At 32.1% G+C, this 27,561-nt stretch overlaps 1 protein-coding gene across 2 annotated transcripts; it reads right to left on the bottom strand.

Moving 5' to 3' along the window:
- Nucleotides 1-5,864: 5,864 nt before the first annotated feature.
- Nucleotides 5,865-25,730, bottom strand: LOC146994120 (uncharacterized). 2 transcript variants are annotated; one of them, XR_015044013.1, is made up of 2 exons: nt 13,272-15,782; nt 5,865-7,959 (listed from the first exon to the last, which is right to left on the bottom strand). XR_015044013.1 is itself a non-coding variant. In XM_085826862.1 (2 exons), exon 1 carries the CDS (start codon nt 24,339-24,341, stop codon nt 22,296-22,298), a length of 2,046 nt encoding a protein of 681 aa, XP_085682988.1. In that variant the 5' UTR covers nt 24,342-25,730; the 3' UTR covers nt 5,865-7,959; nt 21,479-22,295. The 2 variants fall into 2 exon arrangements, 1 of the variants encoding a protein (XP_085682988.1); XM_085826862.1 differs by lacking the exon at nt 13,272-15,782 and adding an exon at nt 21,479-25,730.
- Nucleotides 25,731-27,561: the final 1,831 nt, after the last annotated feature.

Below are 27,561 nucleotides of genomic sequence, written 5' to 3'. Positions count from 1 at the left end.
TAAGTTATTTGACCCAGTAGGCTTCCTTTCTCCCGTTACCCTGTTCCCAAAGGTGATATTGCAAGAGTGTTGGAAATTACGATTAAATTGGGATCAAAAATTGCCAGAACATTTAGAAAAGAAGTCCATAAAATGGGTAAAGGAAATGAAACTGCTGTCTGATGTCAAAATTCCTAGATGGCTTAATATTGACAGATCGGTTAACGAAGATGTAAGTCTTCATGTTTTCAGCGATGCCAGCAAGCATGCCTATGCTACCTGTATTTTCTTAAGAGTGAAGACCGAAAATAAGGTTTATTTAAATTTTGTGCAAGCACGCACTAGAGTTAAGCCTTTAAAGTGTATATCCATTCCTCGTTTGGAATTATTATCCTGCTTAATCGGAGCACGCTTGGGACGTATGGTCGTTTCAGATTTGAACATGCCAAATTTAAGATCATTCTTCTGGACTGACTCAACAACCGCTTTGTGCTGGATCCAGCGAGACGTACGGTGGGGAACTTTCGTTTGGAATCGTGTCCAAGAAATCAGAACACTTACAAAAATAGAAGATTGGCATTACATCCCTTCGGAGCTGAATGCCGCCGATCTCCCTTCTAGAGGCTGTTCAGTTAAACAGTTTTTGCTGTCGAAATGGTGGGAGGGCCCATCATGGCTGTTAGAACCAGAATCGTCATGGTCAAGAGGCACCGATTTGCCGGACGAAGGGATCATAAATTCAGAAAGGCGTAAATCAGTATTGACAACTCTTAACAAAGATTCTAAACCTGACAATTGGTATTACAGGTACTTTTCATCCATAAAGAAAATTGTACGCATGTTAGGTTGGATTCTTAGGTTTTACTTTAAATTACGAAGAATTACAAACGAAACCTCCAAAATTTTGTCAGTTTCGGAAATTGAAAGAGCTGAGATAACTCTTATGTTATTGGTTCAAAGAGAATCATTTAAGAGTGTGAACGATGATAAAATTAAAGACCTCAGACCTATAGTTGATCGTGATGGTTTGATCAGAGCTAAAACCAATATTTCTTATCGCGACGATACTGATGACTTTAAGTTTCCTGTCATTTTGCCATCTGATCATGCAGTAGTAAACTTACTAATAATGAATGCACATAATGAGCTGCTGCATGCTGGTACTTCTATGGTGATGTCTCATTTGCGGGAAAAGTATTGGATCCTCAAAACTCGTAAGACAGTACGAAACTGCATTAGAAAATGTGTTAAATGTCAAAGATTTAAATCCACAAGTTGTGATGTAACTCCAGGAATTTTGCCGAAAGATAGAGTACGTGATGCAAATGTTTTTGAGATAGTGGGTGTCGATCTGGCAGGACCCCTCTACCTTAAAGATGGTCGAAAAGCTTATATTGTTCTTTACACATGTGCGGTCTATAGGGCCATTCATCTGGAGTCAGTAACATCCTTGACAACTGAAGCTTTTTTCCAGTCATTGAGACGTTTCATTTCTCGTCGCGGAAGACCATCTATAATATACTCAGACAATGGCAGTAATTTTAAAGGAGCGGAGAGCCTTCTGCATACAATTGATTGGGAGAGTCTGCGATCAAAGGCCGCTGAGCAAAGAATTCAGTGGAAATTTATTCCTCCTTCCGCACCTTGGTGGGGCGGTTGGTGGGAACGTTTAGTTCAAATGGTGAAACAGATTCTGAGAAAAGTTCTAGGTCGTGCTGCCCTGGATTACGAGGAGTTGCTTACAGTACTATGCGACTGTGAGAGAGTAATCAATACTAGGCCACTTACCTACGTGTCAGAAGACGTTGAAGATTCATCCCCATTAACTCCAGAAATGTTCCTGCGAGAGATTTCCAAATCGGGAGTACCTGATATCGATACAGTGGATAAGGAAAAACTGAGTAAACGAGCTAAGTATCTACAAAAGGTGAGAGAACAACTTAACACAATATTCCGTGTGGAATATCTAGGACAGTTACGTCAGCAGTCCATTAAAAACTCTATAGCTAAACCTCTCCAGGTGGGTGAAATTGTTCTACTTGAAGGTAACAACAAAAAACGTGCTTTTTGGAACCTGGCGCGTGTCATAAAGCTGCTACCTGGTCGTGATGGACAAATAAGACTTGCTGTCATAAAAACGGAGACTTCTGAGACCAGTGCAAAGACTGTACAGACTTGAACTGGATAACCCAGTCCAAAAGGATATGACTGAAAATATTCCTATGACTACCAGCAGTGGTAGAACTGTGAAACCAGTGATACGTCTGTGAAATGTTTTGTACTTGTTTGAATACTTTGTAATAATTTATTTTTATTTTTCTAGGTTTAGTATTATCTGTTAATATGTCTAGAAAATTATGGAATGCTGCATCTCCAGGTAAATTTGTATTTAAATTTAATTAGAACATCTTGGTAGGCATAATTTTATACTTCAATGTTGTATACTGTACTATTATGCATATATTATACTTAACAGATGTGTGAATTTACCTCCCAGTAAATTCAGGTGGGAGGAATATGTAGCGAATAGTTTATCCAACAGATGGCAGTATCTGCCAAGCTCCTTTGGTAATTGTCATTGCGCATGCTCAAGCGGAGTGTAAAAAGAAGTATGTTATGAGGAGAATGAGCTTTCGTTAATAATGTTGCTGCACGTTTTTGCTGTGTAAATAAAAGTATATTTTTATATCATAGATGTTCTTTACTCTCTAATGCGAAGCACTAGGTTAGTGCACGAATCTCTTCTGATTCAGAAACCATTTTCAAACCGTGGATCACCACAATTTTTGCTCTATCATGCATTTCATACAATAATTGTTTGTTGTGCATATTAATTATATGTGTATATTACATCATTGAATCACTGTATTTGAATTTTGATAAACCTTTTTATCATTCAGTAGTACTTTTCCATAAAACCCTCAATATTCTAAACATCCCATATCACTAATCCTTGAGTTTACGTAACACGTGTATTAATAACGAATTTGAAAAATAATACAATAGTGACATATTTTGAGGTAAAACAAATACTGCTCAATTGGACATTTTAAAATGTTTTTCCTTTTAATAGAGGAACATGTTTTAAGAATTTAATTATGAGTATTTGAATATTGTATTAATATATGATTAAATAATATTTGAATATATTGTGAGTAATGAATAAGTACGGCAGTGAATAAATTTTGAACAATAATTTCATATGAGAAAATATGATCTGCCTGGTTTAAAAAATTAATCTTTAAATGCTATTTATGAGATTATATGGCTGAAATCTGTAGCCCAAAAGCAGTTAAAGCAACCCAACCCCAAAAAAGAAGACATTTCAATTAGTTTCCTTCCAAACTTGAAATATTTAAACATTACACGACCCTAAATTTCTAGTGAATTGAAAATACTAATTTCATTCAATTCAGCTACTGGCCATTATATGAAATTTTCCTATATTATTAAAATGTTCCTCATGATTTTGCAAGGTGAAGACCACAAATGTTCTGCCCTCATAACTAATAATGATATAATAAGCATGAAGTAGACTTCAGCGTAAGGAATATGGAACTATATATTTTGCTCTTTGTTTATTAATTAGCTCACTTTTAAAAAATTCATATCATACAGTAAGCAGTATTCATAACTTTTTTCATTTTCTTAATATTTCATTGCAGTATTTAAATGTTAATTTAATTAGCAATACCTAATAATGTCAAATGCATATATTATTATACAGAATGGGATTCTGACCATAACACTCGGGCAAAGTGATATACATGTTAATTTTTCAACAAGTTTCTGCGTTATGCTTTTTACTCTCTACACAGTGTTTGTTTTTAATTATTATTTTTATTAGGTCCTACAAATAATAAAAAATAACAGTAATACCAGAAAGTGTGACTTTTTTATATTATCCAACAGGAGACCTATGTTCACATCTTATATTTTGAATTTACAGTTTCCTTTTGTAGATGACAGACACCATATATTCAAAAGAAATTAACATGCTGCTGGATATATGCATGTGTTTTTCATATTTACAGCTGTTGCATGTGATGTTATGTAATCGGGTAAAAAATGAAAGAAGTTTATTGACACCAAAACAAATTTACTTCGATATAAAGGCTGCATAAAAATGAAAATGGCTAAATTAAAATAGTGAATTGAGGTTGTAGTTTTCATTTATTTTTATTAACCAACTATTTTATGATAATTAGCTTTTCTATCTTTCTTTCCATTTTCCTGCCAGAATGCTAATTTTGAGTGTATACGAATGAGGTAGAAAGCAGTAGTATTGAAAGGAGAGATTTTAGATGGTAGAATCTATTTGAATATCATACTACAACATTAGGTCTGAGACAATTTGTGCAGTTTCTTTCTGTGTAGCCTTCGGACTACCTAAAATTTACTTATTTGAATTCATTTCGTTACTTTTGATTTACGCCATAAATGCTGGCTGATTCTGTATGAACAAGCTGTGCACTCTGTTAATTTGTCTGAGTCTATAAAAGGGTTTTTTTTACACCTATTCCAAACCTCTGTTGTAATTTCCAAAACATAATGAGAAGTCACTTTAAGTTTTGCAGAGTTCTCACACAGTATATATTACCAAAGTGGGTGAAACTCATATAAGGTGTAAGAAAGACCAAAAGGAGATTTAGTAAATCAAGAAAAGTAATCGGTGAAAAGGGCATTTAATCTTAATAATGAAAAATCGAATTTTACACTAAATATTCAACTTTTTGTAAATGTTTTATATTTAATTAGTGAGAGTTAAAAATAAAAATTACCTTTATATTCATAACATAGGTTACATTCTGTTAATTTCTCATAAATAAACATAAAGAATACATTGACAAAATCATTGTACTAAGCTATTTTGGTAAAATAAAATCTACTATTTTCATTGTATTTCAAATTTAGGTTGTTTTCATGAAATTCTTTTATTAAACATTAACTTATCCTTGATAATCAATCTTCAAGTTCGAAAATAAGTTTTGTTTTATGATCAAATATTTTAATTTGGCATTTGAGCATTTCTAATGGCATTTCTTTTTCTGTTCGAGTCTCTGAAAAATCAATAGCATTCTTAAACACCATTTTAAAAATATTTCTGTGTGTAGTATTTTATCAGTAGAATTTTTCTAAATAAATACAGAAGTTGTTATGAAAACATTTGAAAGTACATATCTTGAAAGAGAAACAGTATTCGTAATGTTTAGTCAATTATGATATATTAACAGTTATCATAACTTTGCATGCATGTTGTATGCATTATATATATATATATGCATAAAGACCCAATTGGCAATAAGTAGAGCTGTTACAAAATAATCACAAAGTCTAATGGAACGTACTCGTCACACATACTGGGGGGAATCAAATTTATGTACGTATTTGCCAGTCTTAAAGAATTTTTTTTTGGGGGGGGGGAACTACAAATGTACCAATTTCTTATTAATATAAAATCATTTGTTAATATTAAAGAAAAAATTATTTCTTAATTTACTAAGCCAGCTAAATCACAGACCGAAATATGTGTTTCTGCAGATATTGAGAACTTCCAGAACTACGAATACATTCACAGTTACAAAATATATAAAATATTGTGAAATATATTTCTTTTAAATGCTTGGAATATTCAGAAAAATATCTAAATTCAAAGAAATGGTAAAATATGTTTCACTTGCAGATTCTTTATTTATTTGATTATATCACCATTAATAACAATGTTCACCCTCCAGAATAAAAAAAAATATATTGTTTATGTACTGAAGTCTTTGTTTATTTCCCTTGACAAGTCAATTAATCTATCATCAATGACAATAGCTACTTTTTAAATAGTTTTAATTTTGCTACTTAAAATTTTAACATTTCAAAATAATATTTCTACGCAGCTTTTAAATAATTTTTAATGCAACAGAAATCTAAATAACATATTTTCCACTGCAGTGGAATTCTAAATAACTTCAAATACTGACTAAAATTCATTCCAATAATTCATCGCTTTAAATTTCTGTTCCTTGCAGATGATACAGGAAAAATCTTTTCTAATAATATATTTCTAATTCTACCAGGAATTATTGATAAATAACCGATGAAAAAATTGATACAGGCATAGAGGGAGGAGATGTAAATAATTATTATGAAATAATGTGAAGCAGTGTTTGCATTCAAAATGTAAGATGTTATACTTATGAAATTCTGCACTTTACATTGGAACTGTACGAATTTTCGCTCAGAAAAAGACTGAAATTTAGAATATATTAGTTGGAAATTTATTCATTATACTTTTAAGGAATAAAAACAATTCAGAATTTACCATACGTTCCATTCGTACATACGTAAAGAATATAGCAAATGTTTGTAAATAACATTGAAGAAATTTTACAATTCCTTAATGCTGTTTATTTAATTCTTTGAAATAAGAAAATAAAAGCGCGAATATACGTTAACAAACTAAGCGGGAAAATCCAGTTTACATTACTGAGAATTATAACATGTAAAAAAATTACATCTAAATAACGAATTATTAAGCACAATATATGTTAACAATTATTAAATGCACTGTTAGACAAATTAAAATGACACATATATTAGAAAAATAAGCAAGTGCAATTGGTATGGACGTTAAAATAACTAATAAACAAAGTTCCACAACATTGCAATTGTAAACATCACTCGACCACACTCGACAGCCATGAAGATCACGAATAAGCTAGCGTAGGGTTGCTTTAAGTCGCCAATATTTCTCCCCGCGCCAAAGGTACACCATCAAGCATGTGCAGTAAGTGAAATTCGCTTAACACTGTTCAACTCAATGTGCGGTCTGCCATTACGCGTCTCGCGACAAACAGTTTAAGAAACTGGTCTAAGGGAACAGATGCCATCCCATTTGTGAAGGACTTTCTATGGCAAAACTGGTTTGTATTTACCTTATACATAAGGAAAACCACAAAACCTCGTTCAGCTTGTTCTCTGATATTCTAACCTATGTCGAACTAGCACTGTTGAGCAATCTTAAACATTCTGCCCACTAATGGGTTATGTAACTTTTGCATTCTATTAAATTCTCTAATTTTATACTTCCGTTCAGTCGGTAATTTTCTGATTATTTGTCCCAAACACATATGCACACAAAATAAATAAATATAATAAAATGAAAATAAAATAAAATACTTAGCAGTAAATGAAATATCTGTGTATTTAACAACTGCCCTATTAAATCATTTTAAATAACAAGAATTTAAATTGCTAATGACTAAGAAAATAAAATTCATTGCATTGAAAGCATCCAATTTCATATCCTTTCTATCATGGGCGTAGCCAGGTGGGTGCAGGGTTGTGGACTTGCACCCTCCTAAACGAATGACACTTTTTCTCGCCCCAACTAACAAGTCAGTTTAACATATTTAAAGTATTCTTTAAAGTAGTGCTTCCCAGCACTTTAGCATATCATTGGACAGCACACAGCAGGTTCTTCTTTTTATTTTATTTATTTATTTATTTTGGCTTCCAAAAAATTTCACTTTTTGCTTTTCTTGACTTTCAAAGGCATTATGCACCTTGAAGTACATGAAATATAAGGGATAAAACCAAAGCATAATACAACCCGACATAGTAACCCATGAAAGACTTTAAATAGTAGCAAAAAAAGAATAACTAAAAGGATAATCAGAAACACAAACATTTAAATTTCGTGGCGAGTTAAAGAAATGAGCTCTGTTTACATTATGCTTTGTCTCCTCCCCTACAACAACCGAAACCTATGTTACAAAGTATATGATGAAACTGAAGGTCAGAATCCTAAAACTACATTCAATTCAAAAGTAATGGACACATGATGCCATCTAGTAGTCTTTAAAACATGTTTTAGCTTAAAATGTATATACACATCCTCCTTCCTTGTGTTAGTTCTCCAGTGCTGCTTGGGTGGGATATCCAACTTTGAGAGACTTTTGTAGGGAACGCATACACGAGACCCCTGTCCTGAAAGGGTTAAAATAAAAGACCATTACATATATAATTTATGACATTGATTCCAGAATGATATTACGATAGTTATACATTAAAAGCTATACAAAACATATGTTCCGCGGTTCGAATCCCACAAACGGACTGGCTGCATGGGCGTTTTCGTGGTTTACCCCATGTGTAACGTGTATACGAGCCAGTTTCCCTTACAAAGTCTTGCAGGAAGGCATCCCTCCCCTTAGGCAGATAGCCCTCATGTGCTTTGCCATAATTAAATACACACATATGTTTTGTAGCAAGAATACACAGTAAAATATTTACATGATTTTTTAATCTGAAACTTTTATAAATATTTTAGCTAATTTAGAGTTCCCTTCTTTTTAAAGCACATTTTTTAAGTTTGTCTCTATAAATAAATCAGTGTTGATATTCATTTGTTCTTCATCTCCTAATTTGTTAATGTTCTAACAACATGACTTTGAAGAACAATGCTCTTCCTTTTTAAGCAATCATTTTCTTTTTTCCTTCATTTTAGAATTTTCGGACTGAATTAAAAGTTGCCATTACTCTAAAAAGCTATATGTACTTAGAATGTATCAAAGAGTACTTAGAATGTATCAATTTTTTTTTCCCTTCAATAATTTGACCATAAATATAAAATGATATGGTCAGGGAAAACAGGAGAATTTTTAAAATTTAGTAAATCAGCAAACAACAGAATTCTGGGATGATAAAAGTTTAGAATTTAGGACAGGAACTCGGATTTTAGAGACAGCAAAAATTTTAGAATTTAAGGAAAGACTGGGCAGCAGAACTTAGGACCCATTTAGGAAGAACCAGAAGGAAAAACACCTTGTGTTGGCACACTGTAAGGCACTGAGACATCTATAAACTGACATAACTTTATCTTTATTAGCAGAAAAAATTCTTTTGTACAGATAGCTGCCCATGTAATAAAATTAGAAACATTTTTGCAACTTTCCATACTTGTGTCTAACGAAGAAAAAGTAAAGAGAACATAAACATGTTAAGAGACCAACTTTCAGAATCAAAAGTAGAAAATTCAAATAGTTCTGTTTTCAATGTTCTTCAAAAAGTTCTCCAAAAAATAAATTATTCATCACAAATTTCTGACAAAATGCGTCCATTAAATGATAATATCAAGAAGACTTAATCATATGCCTTTAAATCCTGAGTATGCCAGTTCTAAAATTGAAAAGACATCCATACAAACTCTGTGCGAGCAAACAGACACAAAACTTGCGAATTTTGAAAAAAAAAAAAAAAAAAAAAAAAAAGAAATCAGAAAAGTGTAAACTGAATTTTACAGAGAAAACTGATACACACTTAAATATATAGAAACAGTTACACAGTATATAGTTATCATAAAAAAATATTAAAGAAGAGAAATGAAACTAATCTTAAAATAATTAAAGTAACATCTTTGCTTTTGCTCAGTACTTCCGAAAAACCTAGCAAAACAGCTACTGAGTATGGCATTTATTAACTCGTTTATTTTTTTAAATATGTGCTTTATAGCATTTATTATTTTATTTTATTTTTCAGAGCCAAAATGGAAAAGAACAATTTTATCTTTAACAGTACAAAGTCTTTAATCCGGACTCATCGGGACTTCGGCGATTCCGCATTAGGAGTTTTTCCGGATAATAGATCATCAATTTAAATCTGGTAAGATGGCATGCAGGAATTATAAAATTAAAAATATGAAACCGTAATTTATGAAATAAAGAGCAATTATGATCTAAAGGGTATCAAAATTAAAAAAAAAAAAAAAAAAAAAAAAGAAAGAAAAAAAAAAAGCTTAATATTTATTTGTTTACTTTATTAAACATTTCTTTCAATGTAAGTTGTGTAAGTTGCTTCATTTTATGTGCTAATACTTTCTCTTTAATTCTATAAACAGACATAATTTCTTGTTCAGTTAAAAAGTTCCGCTGTTCAAGTCCTGTAATTGCTGTCCTGAGAATACCGACTAACTTGTCCATCGAAATTTTTTCATTTTCACTAAACTCTCTGTCACTTTCTTCATGACATTATCCATTTTTTTGCAGCAACTCCACTTTTTGTTTGATGGACATCGAAACATGCTTTCGCTTTGTAGATCCTTTGGCAGCTCCAGAATCAGAAACTCTTTTTGACATAATCGAAAGTTCAAGCTTATATTTTATAAAATTGCTCTAACAGTCTGCAAAAAATAATAAGCCGGATCCAATTAAACCCTTATCACATACGATATTTATTGCCGGAACAAAACGTTTGGTAGAACAGTTCTGAGAAATGCTCTTTGGTGAAATAGGGTTACCATCTTCACTTTGTAAACAGGCTGAAAGCCAAACAAGAATGAGTTATCGCTCAGATTGGCGAAAGTAACGTTTCATTTCAAGCGACATTTGCTGTCTTGTTTCGTATTGCTCACACTCTTTTCGTTTTAAACTTTATTGTTAGTAATGGAAGATAATAGAAAGGTGATTGCTATCAAGTTAATCACTTTGATCTTCACTCTGGCACTTCAAGTAACAGATAAACAGACTTCTGGTTATAGTAATCAATAACATCAGTAATAGCCAAATTCTGTATACATTAAGAATAGTTTAAAACGTGTGCTGGATAAGTCTATTTATCAGACATTACTTAATGTGTATTTTCTGTAGTCTGCATTCCAATGAAAATTTCATTGCTCACTGGAAAATTTGTGACCTGGTGAAAGCATTTTCTTGACTAACTTTATGGCTCATAATTACTGTTCTGCCCATTCAAACAAACAAACAGACAAAAAAAAAAAAAAAAAAAAAAAAGACCTTCCATGATAAAAATCTATATGGCTGATATTTACATCATCACAGCCAGTAGATACTATTCAGTAAAATGAAGATCAAATAAAGCATATGAATACATGAGCAAGCAATCAAACATGTGCGAGTTGTTTACTGTTTCATAGAACACTCGGTAATAGACCTAAAACACATTAATTATACCAACTCTAGAAATTAGGTGGTGCACATCATGAGTCTGTTTTATGTGATTACTGCAAAGCCTTGAGGGATATCTGCCTAACAGGAGGGATACCTTTGTAGAAGATTTTTTAAAACTGGCTCGTATACCAGTTACAAATGGGGAAAACCAAGAAAACGCCCATGTAGCCAGCCCGTTCGTGGCATTGTAACCTGAGACAGAACTACCAATGTTCAACGACGCTTCAGCCACTAGTAGGCCCGCGCACTTAATTGGAAAGTACAATTCCTTATCTAAACAGACATGAAAGTGATAATCAGTTGTGCACTGTTTTAAGTAATCAAATATTATAAATGCACAACTGTTACATTTCGTATTATTTATTAGTCATGTTTATATTACGTAGATCATACATATGATATAATTATGAATTAACCCAATAACAAGTACTCACATACTCATCAATTATTTTTCAACTGATTACTATATATCCATAATAATTTGCAAAGAAGATGACTACAGTTGCTGCCAATTACATGATCGTTATATGAATTATTTGTTATATTATAAGGTATTTCTCCCACTTTCCTAGTGTACCTTCGTGGTGTAGTGGTTTTGCACACTGGGCCGGTATTCCAGAGGTCCGTAGTTCGATTCCCGGCGAATGCAGTTGCTAATTTTCTATTTCTCCGGCTTTCAAAAAAAAAAAATCAAAATGTCTCTACAGTGGCGCCCGAACTAAAAGGATATTGGATGAGGTTTCTCCACACCCAGGATTTGGCGATTGGGTCCCCTGAAAACACCAGTCGCCCTTTAAAAAGGGGAGTATATAAGGTATTTCTCCCACTTTTCTAGCATGCCTTCGTGGTGTAATGGTTCTGCACGCTGGGCCGGTATTCCAGAGGTCCGTGGTTCGATTCCCGGCGAAGGGGCTTGCTAATTTTTCATTTCTCTGGCTTCCAAAAAATCGTACTCTCTCTACAATATGAATAAGTAACTTCAAATAAACTTTTTGGCAATGCTCATTTTGTATTCATACATACATATATATATACACATCCAATAAGTCATTTACATACAGATAGAGAGATGCGATGGTTTAGAAGTTGTTAATATATATTTATTAGTATTAATGTGAAGAATAAGATTTATATTAATGAATGATTATACAAATGTTTTTCATCATGCATAATAATAAATCCATAAATTTCCAATGTTTCAATTTACAATATAAGTATAGTTTCAAATGTATTTATAATCCAAAAAGTATTTCATTACTAACATGAAAATAATAGGCAAATTTAATGACTATTCTCATTATTACATAAGCTATGCTTTCTTTTTTATGCATCTTTTATGCTGTTTAAAATGTGTCACTGATAATGCAATTAACAATTTAAAGGATAAGTAATTAGGAGAGAAGCCGCACATATACAAACGGATTTAAAAAAAATTATTCAACTTAAATTTAAGAAATAAAATTATATTATATAACAGTGATAATACACGATCAGCACGAAATACGACAAATTAGGCAAACTTTTGCCGACGAACAATTTGTAAACAAATCCGAACTGCAAGAACGTCGTAAAATACTGTCAACTCTGAAATTTCTATGATTATATATTTAATGAATATATAAACATTTTAAAAATGACTCAAGCAGTTATATTACAACAAAACAGCAATAATTAAATCAGCCTCTATTTCCACCGTCCATGACTTCACAATGAGAGCCATCGCCGTATTGAAAGTTACCCGTGATCCTTCAGAGGCAGAACTTTCGTCTGATTCGTTGAACGTTTGAGGATCACGTCTCCAGCCGGAACATTTTCCGAAAAGTTTTAAAATGTTGCTTGTAGCCGGGACATGTTCCTCCTAGCTAAACGAAACATTTCTTGGAAGCCTCCCGCTTAAAACAGTGCTACTAGAATCATGTTTCTCGGAATTGTCCCGGGTAGCCGTGCGCGTCCCTAGAAGTGATAGCCTCTTTAGAAGATTAAAGAACAAAGCAATCTGCAACATTAACTGAAACAGACAATTAGATAATTTTAGCCTAGCTTATGCCGTCTGTTATACATTAAATGCACATGCGTAAACGCATATGCGCATGCATAAATATATTATGCACATGCGTAAACGCTATGCATAAGCAGAAAGTTTGTAGCTTTGAGGTCCGGATTATAGATCATTCCAGATTATGGACGTCCACATTACACAGACAATATTATTACAGATACTCTATTGTAATAATATCGCAGAAAATACAAATGAATTATTTTATTCTTAAACTATTATGTGAAAAAAATATAAAAGTTTTTAAAATAAATATCTATTATGCATAGATTTCTTACCTGCAGAGAAATTATGTATCCCAACTTCCTTCTTATACACTTCTACACACTTGGGATTGTTCAATTTAGTATGTCCAAGTTTTGACTGTAAATGTCGGAGATTTCATTTTGCCTTTTTAATATTGCTATGGAATGCTGCACTAATTTTGTAAATTTTATACATGGACACATTTGATACTGGAGCCAAATAGGCATGATCTCCAGTACTTGTTCATGGCAAGTGGAAATACCTAATAAAGTTTTCATGACAAGCACCAAGAATGGTATTGCTATCTGTAATGGCAAAGCTGTAATTCGTGCATGAAATTCATAAACAGTTAAGTTTAACACAAAACACATATAATTTACAGCATACGTATTCGGATGAAACATTTAACCACCTTTTAGAATTTCAATTTTTGAAGTTCTTATCCAGACTTCATTATGCAGCAGATATAAACACTTATTATAATGTAAAAATATCTTGAAAATGATTTCATCTTGTGGAAACAAATAAATGGTTTATAATTTATTTTCTTTAAATGAGAATTTATGTTTTTCCCACAGAGTAACAAGTAGGATTTATGCTATTCAGACTAGCTTCTCTAAACTCTTAAATTATTCTGTCAACTGGGCAGAAAAATCCAGACGTGAACTCAAATGACATTTTCTAGCTGCACAGACAAGTACATACTGCAAAAGTAAGTAAAACATGTTTCTAACATATGTTCAAAAAATTGGAGGCTTCTCTTCCGTGTAGATCAGAGACACATTTTCTTCATTGCTCTAAATGGCTTGTTACATAAGTAACTCATAACATTTTTCTCCTGTGTTTACATCATATTTGAATCCACTTTATGAAAATGAATGACCATTTACATACCACACACAAAGATTTTCTCTCCAGTGTAAATAAGAGTATGAGGTTTCTCTGCTGTGTGAATACGCACATTGCACTAACTTTGTAATTGTGTGAATACGCTCATTGCACTAACTTTGTAAATTTTATACACTGCCACATTTGATACTGGAGCCAAATAGGCATGGTCTTCAGTACTTGTTCATGACGAGTGTAAATACCTAATACGGTTTCCATGACAAGCACCAAGAATGGTATTGCTATCTGTAATGGCACAGCTCAGTACTTGTTCATGACGAGTGTAAATACCTAATACAGTTTCCATGACAAGCACCAAGAATGGTATTGCTATCTGTAATGGCACAGCTGTAATTCGTGTGTCGAATTCAGAAACAGTTAAGTTTAACGCAAATCACATATAATTTACAGCATACCGATAAGATAAAACATTTAGCCACCTTTTAGAATTTCAGTTTTTGAAGTTCTTATCCAGACTTCATTATGCAGCAGATATAAACATTTATTGTCATGTAAAAATATCTTAAAAAAGGTTTTATCTCGTGGAAACAAATAAATGGTTTATAATTTATTTTCATCAAATGAGAATTTATGTTTCTCCCACAGAAGTTTTTAGTTTTTTTTAACAAAATTTACATACAGCTCCCGCTTTTTATTTTAAAATGATAGCACGACCTTGTCACAAATTTCTCAAAAATATCCAGCTTCCAAAGATGATTCCATAATCTGGAAATGTCATTTTTTAAATGATTATGTCATAGTTAAAATTAAATTTCGAGTTTGGGAAACTATTAAATGATTCCACTACTATGGGTTTTGTTTGACTCTCTTGTAAATGACTGATGGCCTTCCTGACTTCAACTAAGTCATCTTGCTGAGATATCGTATATTCACTGCTACAGAGCATTCAACGCGTGTCAGTTGTTTTTAATCTCCTAACTACAAAAGGAATGCTGCAAGTCGCTCCTTATTTCTTATCTAAAATGCATAGTTTTTGACCTCACAGACTAAATTTGCATATTCCCAACTTTGTAGAGGTTATAATTTTCCTTTATAATCTCTCCATTTCCTTTTGTTAAAAATATTGTCGATTATATGGTTATTTCATACCGAACTCACAATATACCCTAATCGTTTCGAGCAGTGAATGTGACTGCAAGATATTACTCCGCAGTAGAAAAGAAACTGAACCTAAAACTATATTACAGATCTATGGAGAAAATGTTTTTTCAAACCTAAGAGTCGAACTTCAAATACTCCTTACCATGTCATTATCATATCTATGTACGTTCGTTCAGCAAATTAAAACAAATTTTGACTATTTATAATCAATGGTGAGAGAAGTTCCCCTATGTCATCTAGCATTTTTAAATATGGAAAGAGAAAAATTTGAAATGATCGACTCTGATGAAGTAATTGATAAATTTGCTTCATCTAAAGCAAGAAAACTTAGTAATTAACTATATTAATGTATTATAATATTATATTATTATTAAAAAATATATCTACTTATCTAATAATATATATTAAACATTTAATTGTTTAAAAATTGTACTTTTAAAAAACAATTATATTAAATATGATGTAAGGATTATGCTAATTTTATTAACAGTTAAATTTTGAGTTGAATTTCCTTTCCTATTGCTTCTTAACTTCAACTTACCCCTTCCGGCCAGAATGTAGTTTTAGAATCACATCTGAATACCAATGAGGAAGAGCGGTATTTAACCGCGAAGTTCTACTGTCTAGTAGAGAGATATACCAGATATTCTGGCTGCACGCGTCTGCCTTTTAGACTACTTTCTCGTAAGCTATTATTACGCTCGGCCATACTTTAGGCCCTTGATAGCTTCGTAGTCAAATAACGTTAAGGGGCCAAATCTGTTAGAATGTTGACAGCTTCAGCTATATCTCTTTAGTTAAGATTAGTTTAGTTTAATTCTTAAGGCGCGTTTCCACTGCTGCGCATGCGTTGCGGCGCGTATGCGTTTCTCCAATCAGCGAGCGAATTGACTTTGATTGACATCTGCAATCCGGTCGATGTGCAGTGACGGATGACATACAGATGGAGTTCAACAATGTTCAACTTCTGTCCGTATGTCTGCGGCTGCATTGGGGTCACGTAAAAAAGGAGCAATCAGGTGTAGTCACCAAAAATTAATGGCGGCAGAAGTAGCGATGAAGGCTCGCTTAGGGAAGGAATGTTTTGCTAAAAAATGCTTATTTCCGAATAAGTATAGCTATGAAATAAGAAATAAAATACTTAATTCATAGCGAGAAATTCTGGGTGCTGAGCAATCAGCTGATTTTATTTAAAAACAGATAAGGAAAATAAGATAACTGCAACTACAGAACTTGTTCGCAGATAAAATCAGGTGTTCAAAAAAATTAGCGGCAAAAATTATAATTCCAAGTTCAAGAAATAGCCAAAATTTGTCCTAACAATTATTTCCTAGTTCTGCTTACTCATTTACCTTTAATGAAAATGAATGTCTGACTATATCAAACTGCTATAGCAAATCCGATATGATTAAAAGATTTGTTACTTTTTCTTTTGAAACAGGTAAAAATTAAAAACGTTTATTATAAATTAAATTTGATAGCTTTTTAAATATTCCACTGCATTAAAGAGTATGTTCAATTTGCATTTTTCTATTGATAAATATGTCTTTTTGGCTAATATATATTTGTAAGCACATGAAATATATTTTTAGTGGCCCGTGTAACTTATATCAGAACGCCTTTTTAAAAGATAATGTTTTCTGTAAAAAATGTACTAGAAGTTGAAGAACAAACTCTTGTGAATTTTCTGGACGATAGCAGACTGAAATAGAACCACAAAATTTTGTTTTAAGAATTGATTTACTCGATAATGTATATAAGCCAAAATATGCATGCGAATCCCATGTGATACTAGCTCAGTGGTAAAGCTGAAGGTAAGGAGGTTTAACTTTTGGGGTCGCGAGTTCGAATCCCATACGCTTTTTTCACCCTGTCTGCAACTTTCTCAGCTTTTCGTTCCAATTTGATCTACATTCGTGTTTCGTAATTTATTTCTATTATTATATGCATTAAATATATTGTTTTATTTATGCTCTTATTTATTTAAGTTTTCTCCGCAAAAAATTTTGAAAATTATATGATATGAATTTAAAGCCTACCCTGTACACATATATTTTAATTTAATAAACATTCTCTATTCGTAAAAAGCAAATTTAAAGTTAATTAAATTTAATGTAAACAAATAAATTATTAATTATTGCTGCGAACTAATCTACATTATCATTTAAATACTGAGAACGTATGTAAATCAAGTGCAAATATCAAAATCTATGAATAAAATGGATTTTGGTACTTGTACTTGATTTACATATGCTCTCAAGAATTTAAATGATATTGTAGATTAGTTCGCAGCAATAATTAATCATTTATTTGTTTGCATTAAATTCCATTTAAATTTAATTAACTTTAAATTTGCTTTTTACGAATAGAGAATGTTTGTTAAATTCAAATTTCATTCCTTGCAGCAATGGCACAAGATAATTATTTAAATTAAATTTAACTTTAGTATTTATTCTTTTGTAACCCTGTACATATATATATATATTTTCGTTTCACTTTTATGTAAATGTACATACATGTGCTCAGACTCTGGGATGTTTACGGCTCTAAACTTGCATTACCAATTAACATGAGACAGTATTTGTTGGATTTCAAAACAATGTAGTTTGTATTTTGTACTTACTTTCCTTTAATTTTTTACTTAAATTATACTTATAATTTTACAATACATTTACTTTTTGGCCACTTATAGTTGTTGTTAGTTTGCTTTCATGAGAGTGGCAGCAAGGCAATTCATACAATTAGGAAAAAATGTTTCTGCAGTTAGTTAGGCTTATTGAAGATTAATTGTATGTTATATACCTGAGTGATGTTTTATTAAATAAATGAATACTTTAGAATAAAGTAAAGTCAAAAGTCGGTTGATCTTTACAATATGGTAACTGGTAGTTTGGCGACATTTTGGAGGCGATAAAGGTTACTACCTGGCACTTTGGTAATAATGTGAGCAGTACTCAGTTCCGATTACGCATTATTTTGTGTGAGGGAAATGAGAGATCATGGGATATGTCATGTGATATTAATGGACGAATTATGGTTCTTTAATCGGAAAAGGGGGGAAATCGGGAAAAAATCTGGAAATTTTGTATTTGGCTTTATTCTGTGTTGTGTGAAACAGTGTTCGTGAATTTTTGGATCCCATGGCCGTAACTAAAGTGAATTCGAAATGGGTATTTATGTATGTATTAATTTAATGTATGTGCTCATTTATATTTTAAGTAGTGTTTTTGAATTTAATTATATTTTAATTAAATGATAGTTATTTTGTGAATTTTATGTTTGTAGGAATTTGGTGTATGTTTTAGTTGAAGTAAACGTGCATGGAAATAATTTAAATATCTGACAATAAGTATTTGTAATGGTTGCGGTATAAATTCGTTGGTGACGTGTATAATGTAATAGATGATTTAGAGGTAAAAGTTTTTGGATATTTTATTTATTTTATATGTGGAAATGTTCATTACTTTTTTGCGATCAGGTAATTTCATATATGTTCTTTTTACCGGGTTTAAAGATTGAGAAAATTGTCATGTATTTTCGTGAAATTTTTCTAATTTATGAGAAAAAAGCAGTGTACATGGATATAGTGAAGGGTGTGCGCAATGCCATTTTTGTGCAATTCTGGGATGTTTTTTTAAGTAAAAATAAGTCGGCGTGTACATGGTTTAGTGATATTTTAATTAAATTATAGTTATTTTTTGAATTTTATGTTTGTAGGAATTTGGTACACGTTTAAGTTGAAGTAAACGTGCATGGAAATAATTTAAATATTTGATACTAAGTATTTGTAAAGCTTGCGGTATGAATTCGTTGGTGACGTGTATAATGTAATAGATGATTTAGAGGTAAAAGTTTTTGGATATTTTATTTATTTTATATGTGGAAATGTTCATATTTGGTAAGGGTAAATACTTTTTCGCAATCAGGTAATTTCATATATGTTCTTTTTACCGGGTTTAAAGATTGAGAAAATTGTCATGTATTTTCGTGAAATTTTTCTAATTTATGAGAAAAAGGCAGTGTATGGATATAGTGAAGAGTGTGCGCAATGCCATTTTTGTGCAATTCTGGGATGTTTTTTTAAGTAAAAATAAGTCGGCGTGTACATGGTTTACGTGCATGTGTTATTTTGAAAAACGCGTAAGGAGTATGGTATTGTGCACTTTTTCCAAATTTTGCAGTGAATATTTGTCATGATTAAGAGTTTTGTTTGATAAAATTTCTAGCATAAGTGTAATTCGGCTAGTAGATTGTTGGAAGAAGTGTTCAGTAGATAAAAAGAAAAGATACATGTCTTTACTTCGTGAAGACAAAATGGCGGCGGGGGAAAAAAGATAGAGGGTTGCTGTAGGAGAGTTGGTTGCCAAATTTTCGCCAAAAAATCGTCAAGTTACATTAATGTAAAGATCAACCCAAAAGTCGTTAATCTGGACTCGTCGAGACTTCGGCGATTCCGGATTATCGTTTTTTCCGGATTATAGATTATCAGTTTAAATCTGGTAAGATGGCATGCAGAAATTATAAAATTAAAAATACGAAACTGTAATTTATGAGATAAAGAACAATTATGATCTAAAGGGTATCAAATTTTACAAAAAGAAAGCTTAATATTTATTTGTTTACTTTATTAAACATTTCTTTCAATGTAAGTTGTTTAAATTGCTTTGTTTTCTGTGATAATACTTTCTCTTTAATTCTATAAACAGATATAATTTCTTCTTCAGTTACAAAGTTCCGCTGTTCAAGTCCTACAATTGCTGTGTCGAGAATACCGACTAATTTGTCAAACAAAATTTTTTCGTTTTCAATAACCTCTGTGTCACTGTCCTCTTTATCGGAAGCGAATTATAATGACGAGAAATTTGATTTAAATCATACCAAAGATGGAGTACATCGAGATGAAATACTACATTTAGTAAGGAATTATAAGTAAGGAATTACAAATAAAATAAAAACATCTGCCCTGAAGATAAGGATAGTGCTGACAGATTAACTTGCAATTAATTGCGCGGCGCGGCGTTTCGGCATTTCCCCCCCTGGGCCGCAGAGCAGCGTGAAATTGATAAACAGATTTCAGAATGGTTTGAGAAACGAAGGATATGCCTTTATCCATTTTTTACAGCAATTCCACTTTTTGTTTAATGGACGTCTAAACATACTTTCGCTTTGTAAAACCTTTACCTATTAGTAAATATATATCGGAAATTCTATTTGACATAATCGTAAGTTCAAGCTTACTTTTATAAAATTGCTCTAACAGTCTGCAAAAAATAATAAGCCGGATCCAATTCGAAGAACAACGCAATCTGCAACATTAACTGAATTAGATAATATTAGCTTAGCTTATGCCGTCTGTTATACATTAAACGCGCAAGCGTAAATGTATTACGCGCATGCGCACACACATTTTCGCAGCCGTAAAAGTCTTACGCGCGACGACGCATGCGCAGAAAGTTTATAGCTTTGAGGTCCGGATTATGGGTGTCCGAATTAACGACTTTTGACTGTAGTCTCTTTAGAGTCCGTGATACGCTGGTAGCATAATAGTTTGACACGTAAGCGAACAGTATTAATGCCCTAAACATTTTTTTACAAAAAATTACTATAATACTTCCTTTTAAATTCAGTCCTCTCCAGTAGAAGCACAGGAATTAATTCATTAAATATTTCCATTTCCTTTACCTAATGTGCATATATATAACGAGAAAAAGCTTATTTTTATAACTTCTGCTATAAAAAGAGATATGAATTAAAAATTTTTAAATTAAAAGTAATATTTTATGGATTATGCATAAAATATAACTGCCCATAGTGCATTTTAAAACAAACGAGATTTCTAATAAATTATCCAGCTATAATTCTAAAATCAGCGGTATACAAGCATAGCAAATTTTGTGTAAATATTGTGAGCCTTTCTTTACAGTTGCTCTGTATTTTTAAAGTACCAACTATTTTATTTTATTTATTTATTTTTTCACTAACAGTACATTTTAGTTTTAATAATATATATATTATTTCATTAATATTTAAGGCTTCTACAAACGCAATTTTTTTTTTTTTAAATTTACTTCAGCTTCTATGCATTACTTATCTAAAAATTACTAGCATACTTTACTTTCACAGTCCATAAGCAGAACTAAAAATTTCTAATAACATGGAATTTAGTAAACAAAACTTTTCTGCATTTTACGTCAGGATCCATATCAAATCCAAAACAAACAATACTCACTTAAGCGGGAAAAATTCAGATGTTCAGCGTCGTAACTTGCAAACTGCTTGTTTGGAGCCAAAATATTACAGTGACACCTAGCAGCGAAAAATGAAAATATTCTATGGATACGCGGCAGTGGAAACACATGTACGGATGCCGTAGGTGTGTCTTGAATTGACGCAATGCGTTCGTATGCAGTAGTGGAAACGAGGCTTTAGTCTCTTAAGTTCAATTCCACGTTTCGGCTTTATAGTGCAACTCCAAGACGAGTTCTGTTAAATCTTACTTGAGTAATAAAGGGGTTATTTTACCCTCTCTCTTGTTGTTTCCTGTCACACGAACTCAAGTGTTTATTCTTCGCTTATCAGTTCTTTTCAACATTAACTTAGAATTACACCGTGAAGAATCCCAACAATGTAAAATAAAAAATACATTTTTAACTAATTCCAGATCATCGTAGGTCTGATCTATCAGCCGATACAGATAGATTTCCGAATCCAATGATACTGTAGTTTGGTATTGACTATTCTTAACATATTTTAGAGTATTTGATAGCAGATTCAGCATTTTATTATTACAAATAAATTCTAAAAGGTATTTCTCCCACCTCCTTGGCATGCCCTTGTGGTGAGGTGGTCTAAACGCTGGCCGCGTATTTGCAGAGATCTGTGGTTCGATTCCCGGCGAAGGTGTTGCGTATTTTTTCTCTTTCCTGCTTTCACAAAATCCTAATGTCTCTACAATTCTATACATTATACCACTATAAGTGATTTGGGGGAGGGCACCAAAAAGGTATTTTGCCCCAGTGGCAGTTATGCTCACTATGCCACTGTCTCTATCCTGTGTGAATATGCATATGCTTGTTTAAAGTAGATTTTTGATTAAATGATTTCTTACATACTTCACACATATAAGGTTTGTCTCCTGTGTGACTACGCATATGTACGTTTAAAGTAGATTTTTTATTAAATGATTTCTTACATACTTCACACATATAACATTTCTCTCCTGTGTGAATAAGCATATGACTGTTTAAATTACCCTTATCACTAAATGTCTTCTTACATACTTCACACATAAAAGGTTTCTCGCCTGAGTGAAAACGCATATGTACGTTTAAACGATATTTTTGTTTATATGATTTCTTACATACTTCACACATATAAGGTTTCTCTCCTGTGTGAATAAGCATATGACCATTTAAATTACCCTTATCACTAAATGTCTTCTTACATACTTCACACATAAAAGGTTTCTCGCCTGTGTGAAAACGCATATGTACGTTTAAACGATATTTTTGTTTATATGATTTCTTACACACTTCACACATATAAGGTTTCTCCCCTGTGTGAACACGCATATGACCGTTTAAACTAGGCTTTTCACTAAACGTCTTCTTACATACTTCACACATATAAGGTTTCTCTCCTGTGTGAATACGCATATGCACTTTTAAATGAGCTTTTTGACTAAATGATTTCTTACATACTTCACATATAAAAGATTTCACTCCTGTGTGAATAAGCATATGCCTGTTTAAATTCATTCTTTGATTAAATGATTTCTTACACACTTCACACATAAAAGATTTTTCTCTTGTGCGTATATGCATGTTTAAAGCAGCTTTATTTTTAAATGATTTCTTACATACTTCACACATATAAGGTTTCTCTCCTGTATGACTAAGCAGATGGCTATTTAAATTACCCTTTCCACTAAACATTTTCTTACATACTTCACACATATAAGGTTTCTCTCCTGTATGACTAAGCAGATGGCTATTTAAATTACTCTTTCGACTAAACATTTTCTTACATACTTCACACATATAAGGCTTCTCTCCTGTATGACTAAGCAGATGGCTATTTAAATTACCCTTTCCACTAAACATTTTCTTACATACTTCACACATATAAGGTTTCTCACCTGTGTGAATAAGCAGATGCTTATTTAAACTACTTTTTGCGCTAAACGTCTTCTTACATACCACACATATATAACGTTTTTCTCCAGTGTGAATAAGTAGATGGCTATTTAATTTACCCTTTTCACTAAACATCTTCCTACATACTTCACATGCATAAGGTTTCTCTCCTGTGTGAATACGCATATGCTTCTTTAAACTACCCTTTTCACTTAACATCTTCTTACATACTTCACACACATAAGGTTTCTCTAATGTGTGAATACGCATATGCTTCTTTAAATTACCCTTTTCACTTAACATCTTCTTACATACTTCACACATATAAGGTTTCTTCCCTGAGTGAATACGCATATGTACGTTTAAACGATATTTTTGATTAAACGATTTGTGGCATACTTCACACATATATGGCATATAAGGTTGCTCTGATGTGTGAATACGCATATGCCCGTTTAAAGCAGACTTTACATTAAATGATTTCTTACATACTTCACACACATAAGGTTTCTCTCCTGTGTGAATAAGCATATGCCGCTTTAAACTACGCTTTACACTGAACGCCTTCTTACATACTTCACACATATAAGGTTTCTCTCCAGTGTGAATAAGCATATGCTGCTTTAAACTACCTTTTACACTGAACATCTTCTTACATACTTCACACATATAAGGTTTCTCTCCTGAGTGAATATGCATATGCACATTTAAATTATCTTTTTGATAAAATGATTTCTTACATACTTCACACATATAAGGTTTGTCTCCCGTGTGAATACGCATATGTACGTTTAAAGTAGATTTTTGATTAAATGATTTCATACATACTTCACACATATAAGGTTTCTCGCCTGAGTGAATAAGCATATGCCTCTTTAAACTACACTTTTCACGAAACATCTTCTTACATATTTCACACATATAAGGTTTCTCTCCTAAGTGAATATGCATATGCATGTTTAAAAGATCTTATTGATTAAATGATTTCTGGCACACTTCATACATATAAGGTTGCTCTGCTATGTGAATATGCATATGCATGTTTAAATGAGTTTTTTGATTAAATGATTTCTTACATTCTTCACATATACAAGATTTCTCTCATGTGTGAAGTGTATGTATATTTAAGTGAGCTTTTCTTTTAAATAAATTTGAATGAATTAAAGAAAAAGATACTTCATTCCCTGATTCTTCTCTCCTGTGTGAATAAGCATATGCTTGTTTAAACTAAACTTTCTTCTGAATGACTGATTAAATTTAAACCCCCTTCAATTAGGGACAATTTTTTTAAAAAAAATTTTGGCAATGAAACCTTATTTCTGGTTACCATGATAGTTGTAACTTTGTTTTAGCTTCCTGATTTTATTTAAATGAAAATAGATTGATGTGTACATTGACAAATTTAAGGCAGTGCACAATGCCTAGTTTATGCAATTCTAGGATGTTTTTTTAAGTGAAAACAGATCGATGTGCACATGGACACAGAGTTTGTGCAATTCTTTGACTTCTTATTTTGGTTTTGTGTAGCAGCCATCTTGAAATTGTGCCATCCTGGGGCCGAACTTGGCGTCAAAAAAGAATCACCAAAAAACAAGGGGCACCCATTTGTAAACTTTTACCTCTCTCTTTTGTATGGGTATCCATAAGCTCTTATTACAAACGCCATATTTCTTTCAAAAGATGAGTTGCACACATCTAGACACAAAGCTTCTCCTCGATACTAAGAGTGTGTTAAATAAATCTATAATCTATCTCAGGGACTATAAGCTTGTTACATAAACCAGGATGATGTTTATGCTCTGCAAAAATTCAAAATAGGACAGTTAGCGGAATTTCACTCCAAACTACTTATATTAGACAATTATTTTCATTGGCTTGCAAAGTTATCTTGATTAAATATTACTATATATTGTTCACAAGGCTTATCTAATGTACTGCATGAGCCTGGCTTTATTTCCAGGCACATTTCAGTAAAATTCAATTTCTTACATTACGTAGAAATTCCATTTCTCGCTCAAGAATATTTACATAATTTGGTGTTAATTTACGAAGTTCATCATATAAGCTTCATTACTATTCGATAAGATTTTGATTCTAGATTTCATAGCTAGTGCTTAATACTTGCTTATACAAGCGAAATAACGATAACATTTCACGTCATTGTGAAAAATAAAAACACCTTACTCAATCAATAGTCAATAGAGCTGGAGCAAACCGCATGTATTCGTTACTGAGTAACGGGTACATCGGTTGACTCGAAGTATCGATTCGGTACTCACAAATTCATTTCGTTACTCGCATCTAGAGCTGGAGCAAACCGCATGTATTCGTTACTGAGTAACGGGTACATCGGTTGACTCGAAGTACCGATTCTGTACTCACAAATTCATTTCGTTACTCGCATCTGTTCGTTACTCGCATCTGTAGTACGATGCGGTTTGTTCGAGTACGAATGATGCGGTTTCTATGCGAATACGAATGATGTGGTTGCTGTTCGAATACGAATGATACGGTTCCGTCACAATGCGCTCATATTTTTCATAGATATTTTTGAATTTTTTTGGGCATCGGACAAACTCTTGTTTACATTATGTGTTTTAATTGAAATACTATTTAGTTGTTGATATTTAAGAAAATGAGCACTTTTGATACCGTGAAGCGGTATTTTGTATTTGCTTTTTACTATTGCTATTTATGTATGTAATTTGAAAATTTAGATGATTCTTATTTTTTTTTTTTTTCCTTGAGCGTGTTATAGTCAGATTTTATTGATTTGAAATATTTATATACTGCGCTTAGGTATTGTTTCTATAAGAATATGTAGGTTAATATAGGTTCTTTACTTCCTTGTATCAAATAAAATGGTAGTAATTATTGTAATCGAGAAAACTTTTGGGTATCATATTTAACGGAAATATCCGTTTTTGACGATTACGGAATCCATGTGAATTATTTTTTGGGCTGACGCCTGTACGTACGAAAACAATGAAGGACTCTCTCTCTCTCTCTCTCTTTTTTCAAAAAAACTTAAGGCGTCGCACTTCGTATTTTGTTTCTCTTGTGTGTACATGTATTCTTCTGTGAAATAGTTGTTAAAAAATAGTTAATTATGTATGGATTAGTAATTAGGTACTTAAGGAAAAAATATGTATTTAACTATTAGCAATTATGAATTTAAACTCTTGCTCATTTAATTATTTAGCACATTCAGTTACATTTCTCATAATTCGAAACTTTTATCATGTTATTCGATGAGGGGTAGGGCTATGGCGCCCAGGCACCCTGGTGGTTAAGCACCGCAGTTCAACACAAAAAAACTTATTGTTAAATGTAATTCCATTTACTCTAAGCTGATACTTATGACTAATGATTATGACTCTAAGTTGATACTTGAAAGGGATTTTTTTCGTGATGTGTAAGTACGTAAGTATGCATTTTGCATAACTCAAAAAAAGTTAGTTATAGAACGTTGAAATTTTGTATATGGGTCCGTTATAACATGTAGATGTGCACCTCCCTTTTTATTGCAATCGGTAATACTACCAAACGTAAAATGTAGATATATATCAAATAAATTATCAAATAACACTCCTGTCATTAATACCATTCATACCATTAACATCCAAAACATTAACTGCTATGATTTTGAAAACTTATATACCTCACTTCCTCTAGAAGAAATCTATACCAGTTTACTTGATCTACCAAAACTTTTCCCTAATATACTCAATATCATGACTCTTGACAAATGGAAAACCTACCTAAAATGCACACTTTTTCATAACTACATCAAATTTCAAAATCAACTTTTTAAACAAGTCAGAGGATTGCCAATGGGCTTACGTTCCAGCACCTCGATCTGTAATATCTTTTTATTTGTCAAAGAATTTAACTTCCAAAAAAATCTACAACCACAAGAGTTAAATTACTACAAACACACCTACAGATATATTGATGACCTTATTACAATTAATAATTTTGGTAAAATTGAAAACTCCGACATTTATCCGAATTGTCTTAAACTTAATAAAACTAATAATTCACAAAATAGCATAGACTTTCTAGATCTTCAAATTATTAACTACAAAAAAATTTTACTTTTTGACAAAACAAGAAACTTCAATTTCAATACTAACAAATTAATGAATTGGAACTCCAACATATCCAAAAAAGTAAT

The sequence above is a fragment of the Stegodyphus dumicola genome, chromosome 11 (genome assembly GCF_044657685.1).
Source record: "Stegodyphus dumicola isolate Sdum_Otavi_A_Nest chromosome 11, ASM4465768v1".
Taxonomy (NCBI): domain Eukaryota; kingdom Metazoa; phylum Arthropoda; class Arachnida; order Araneae; family Eresidae; genus Stegodyphus; species Stegodyphus dumicola.
This window is presented reverse-complemented; position numbering and strand designations above follow the sequence as displayed.

Excerpts from the sequence above, each read along its gene's own strand:
- LOC146994120 (XM_085826862.1), bottom strand. The coding sequence starts at position 24,341 with ATGCATATGCATATTCACTTAGGAGAGAAACCTTATATGTGTGAAATA.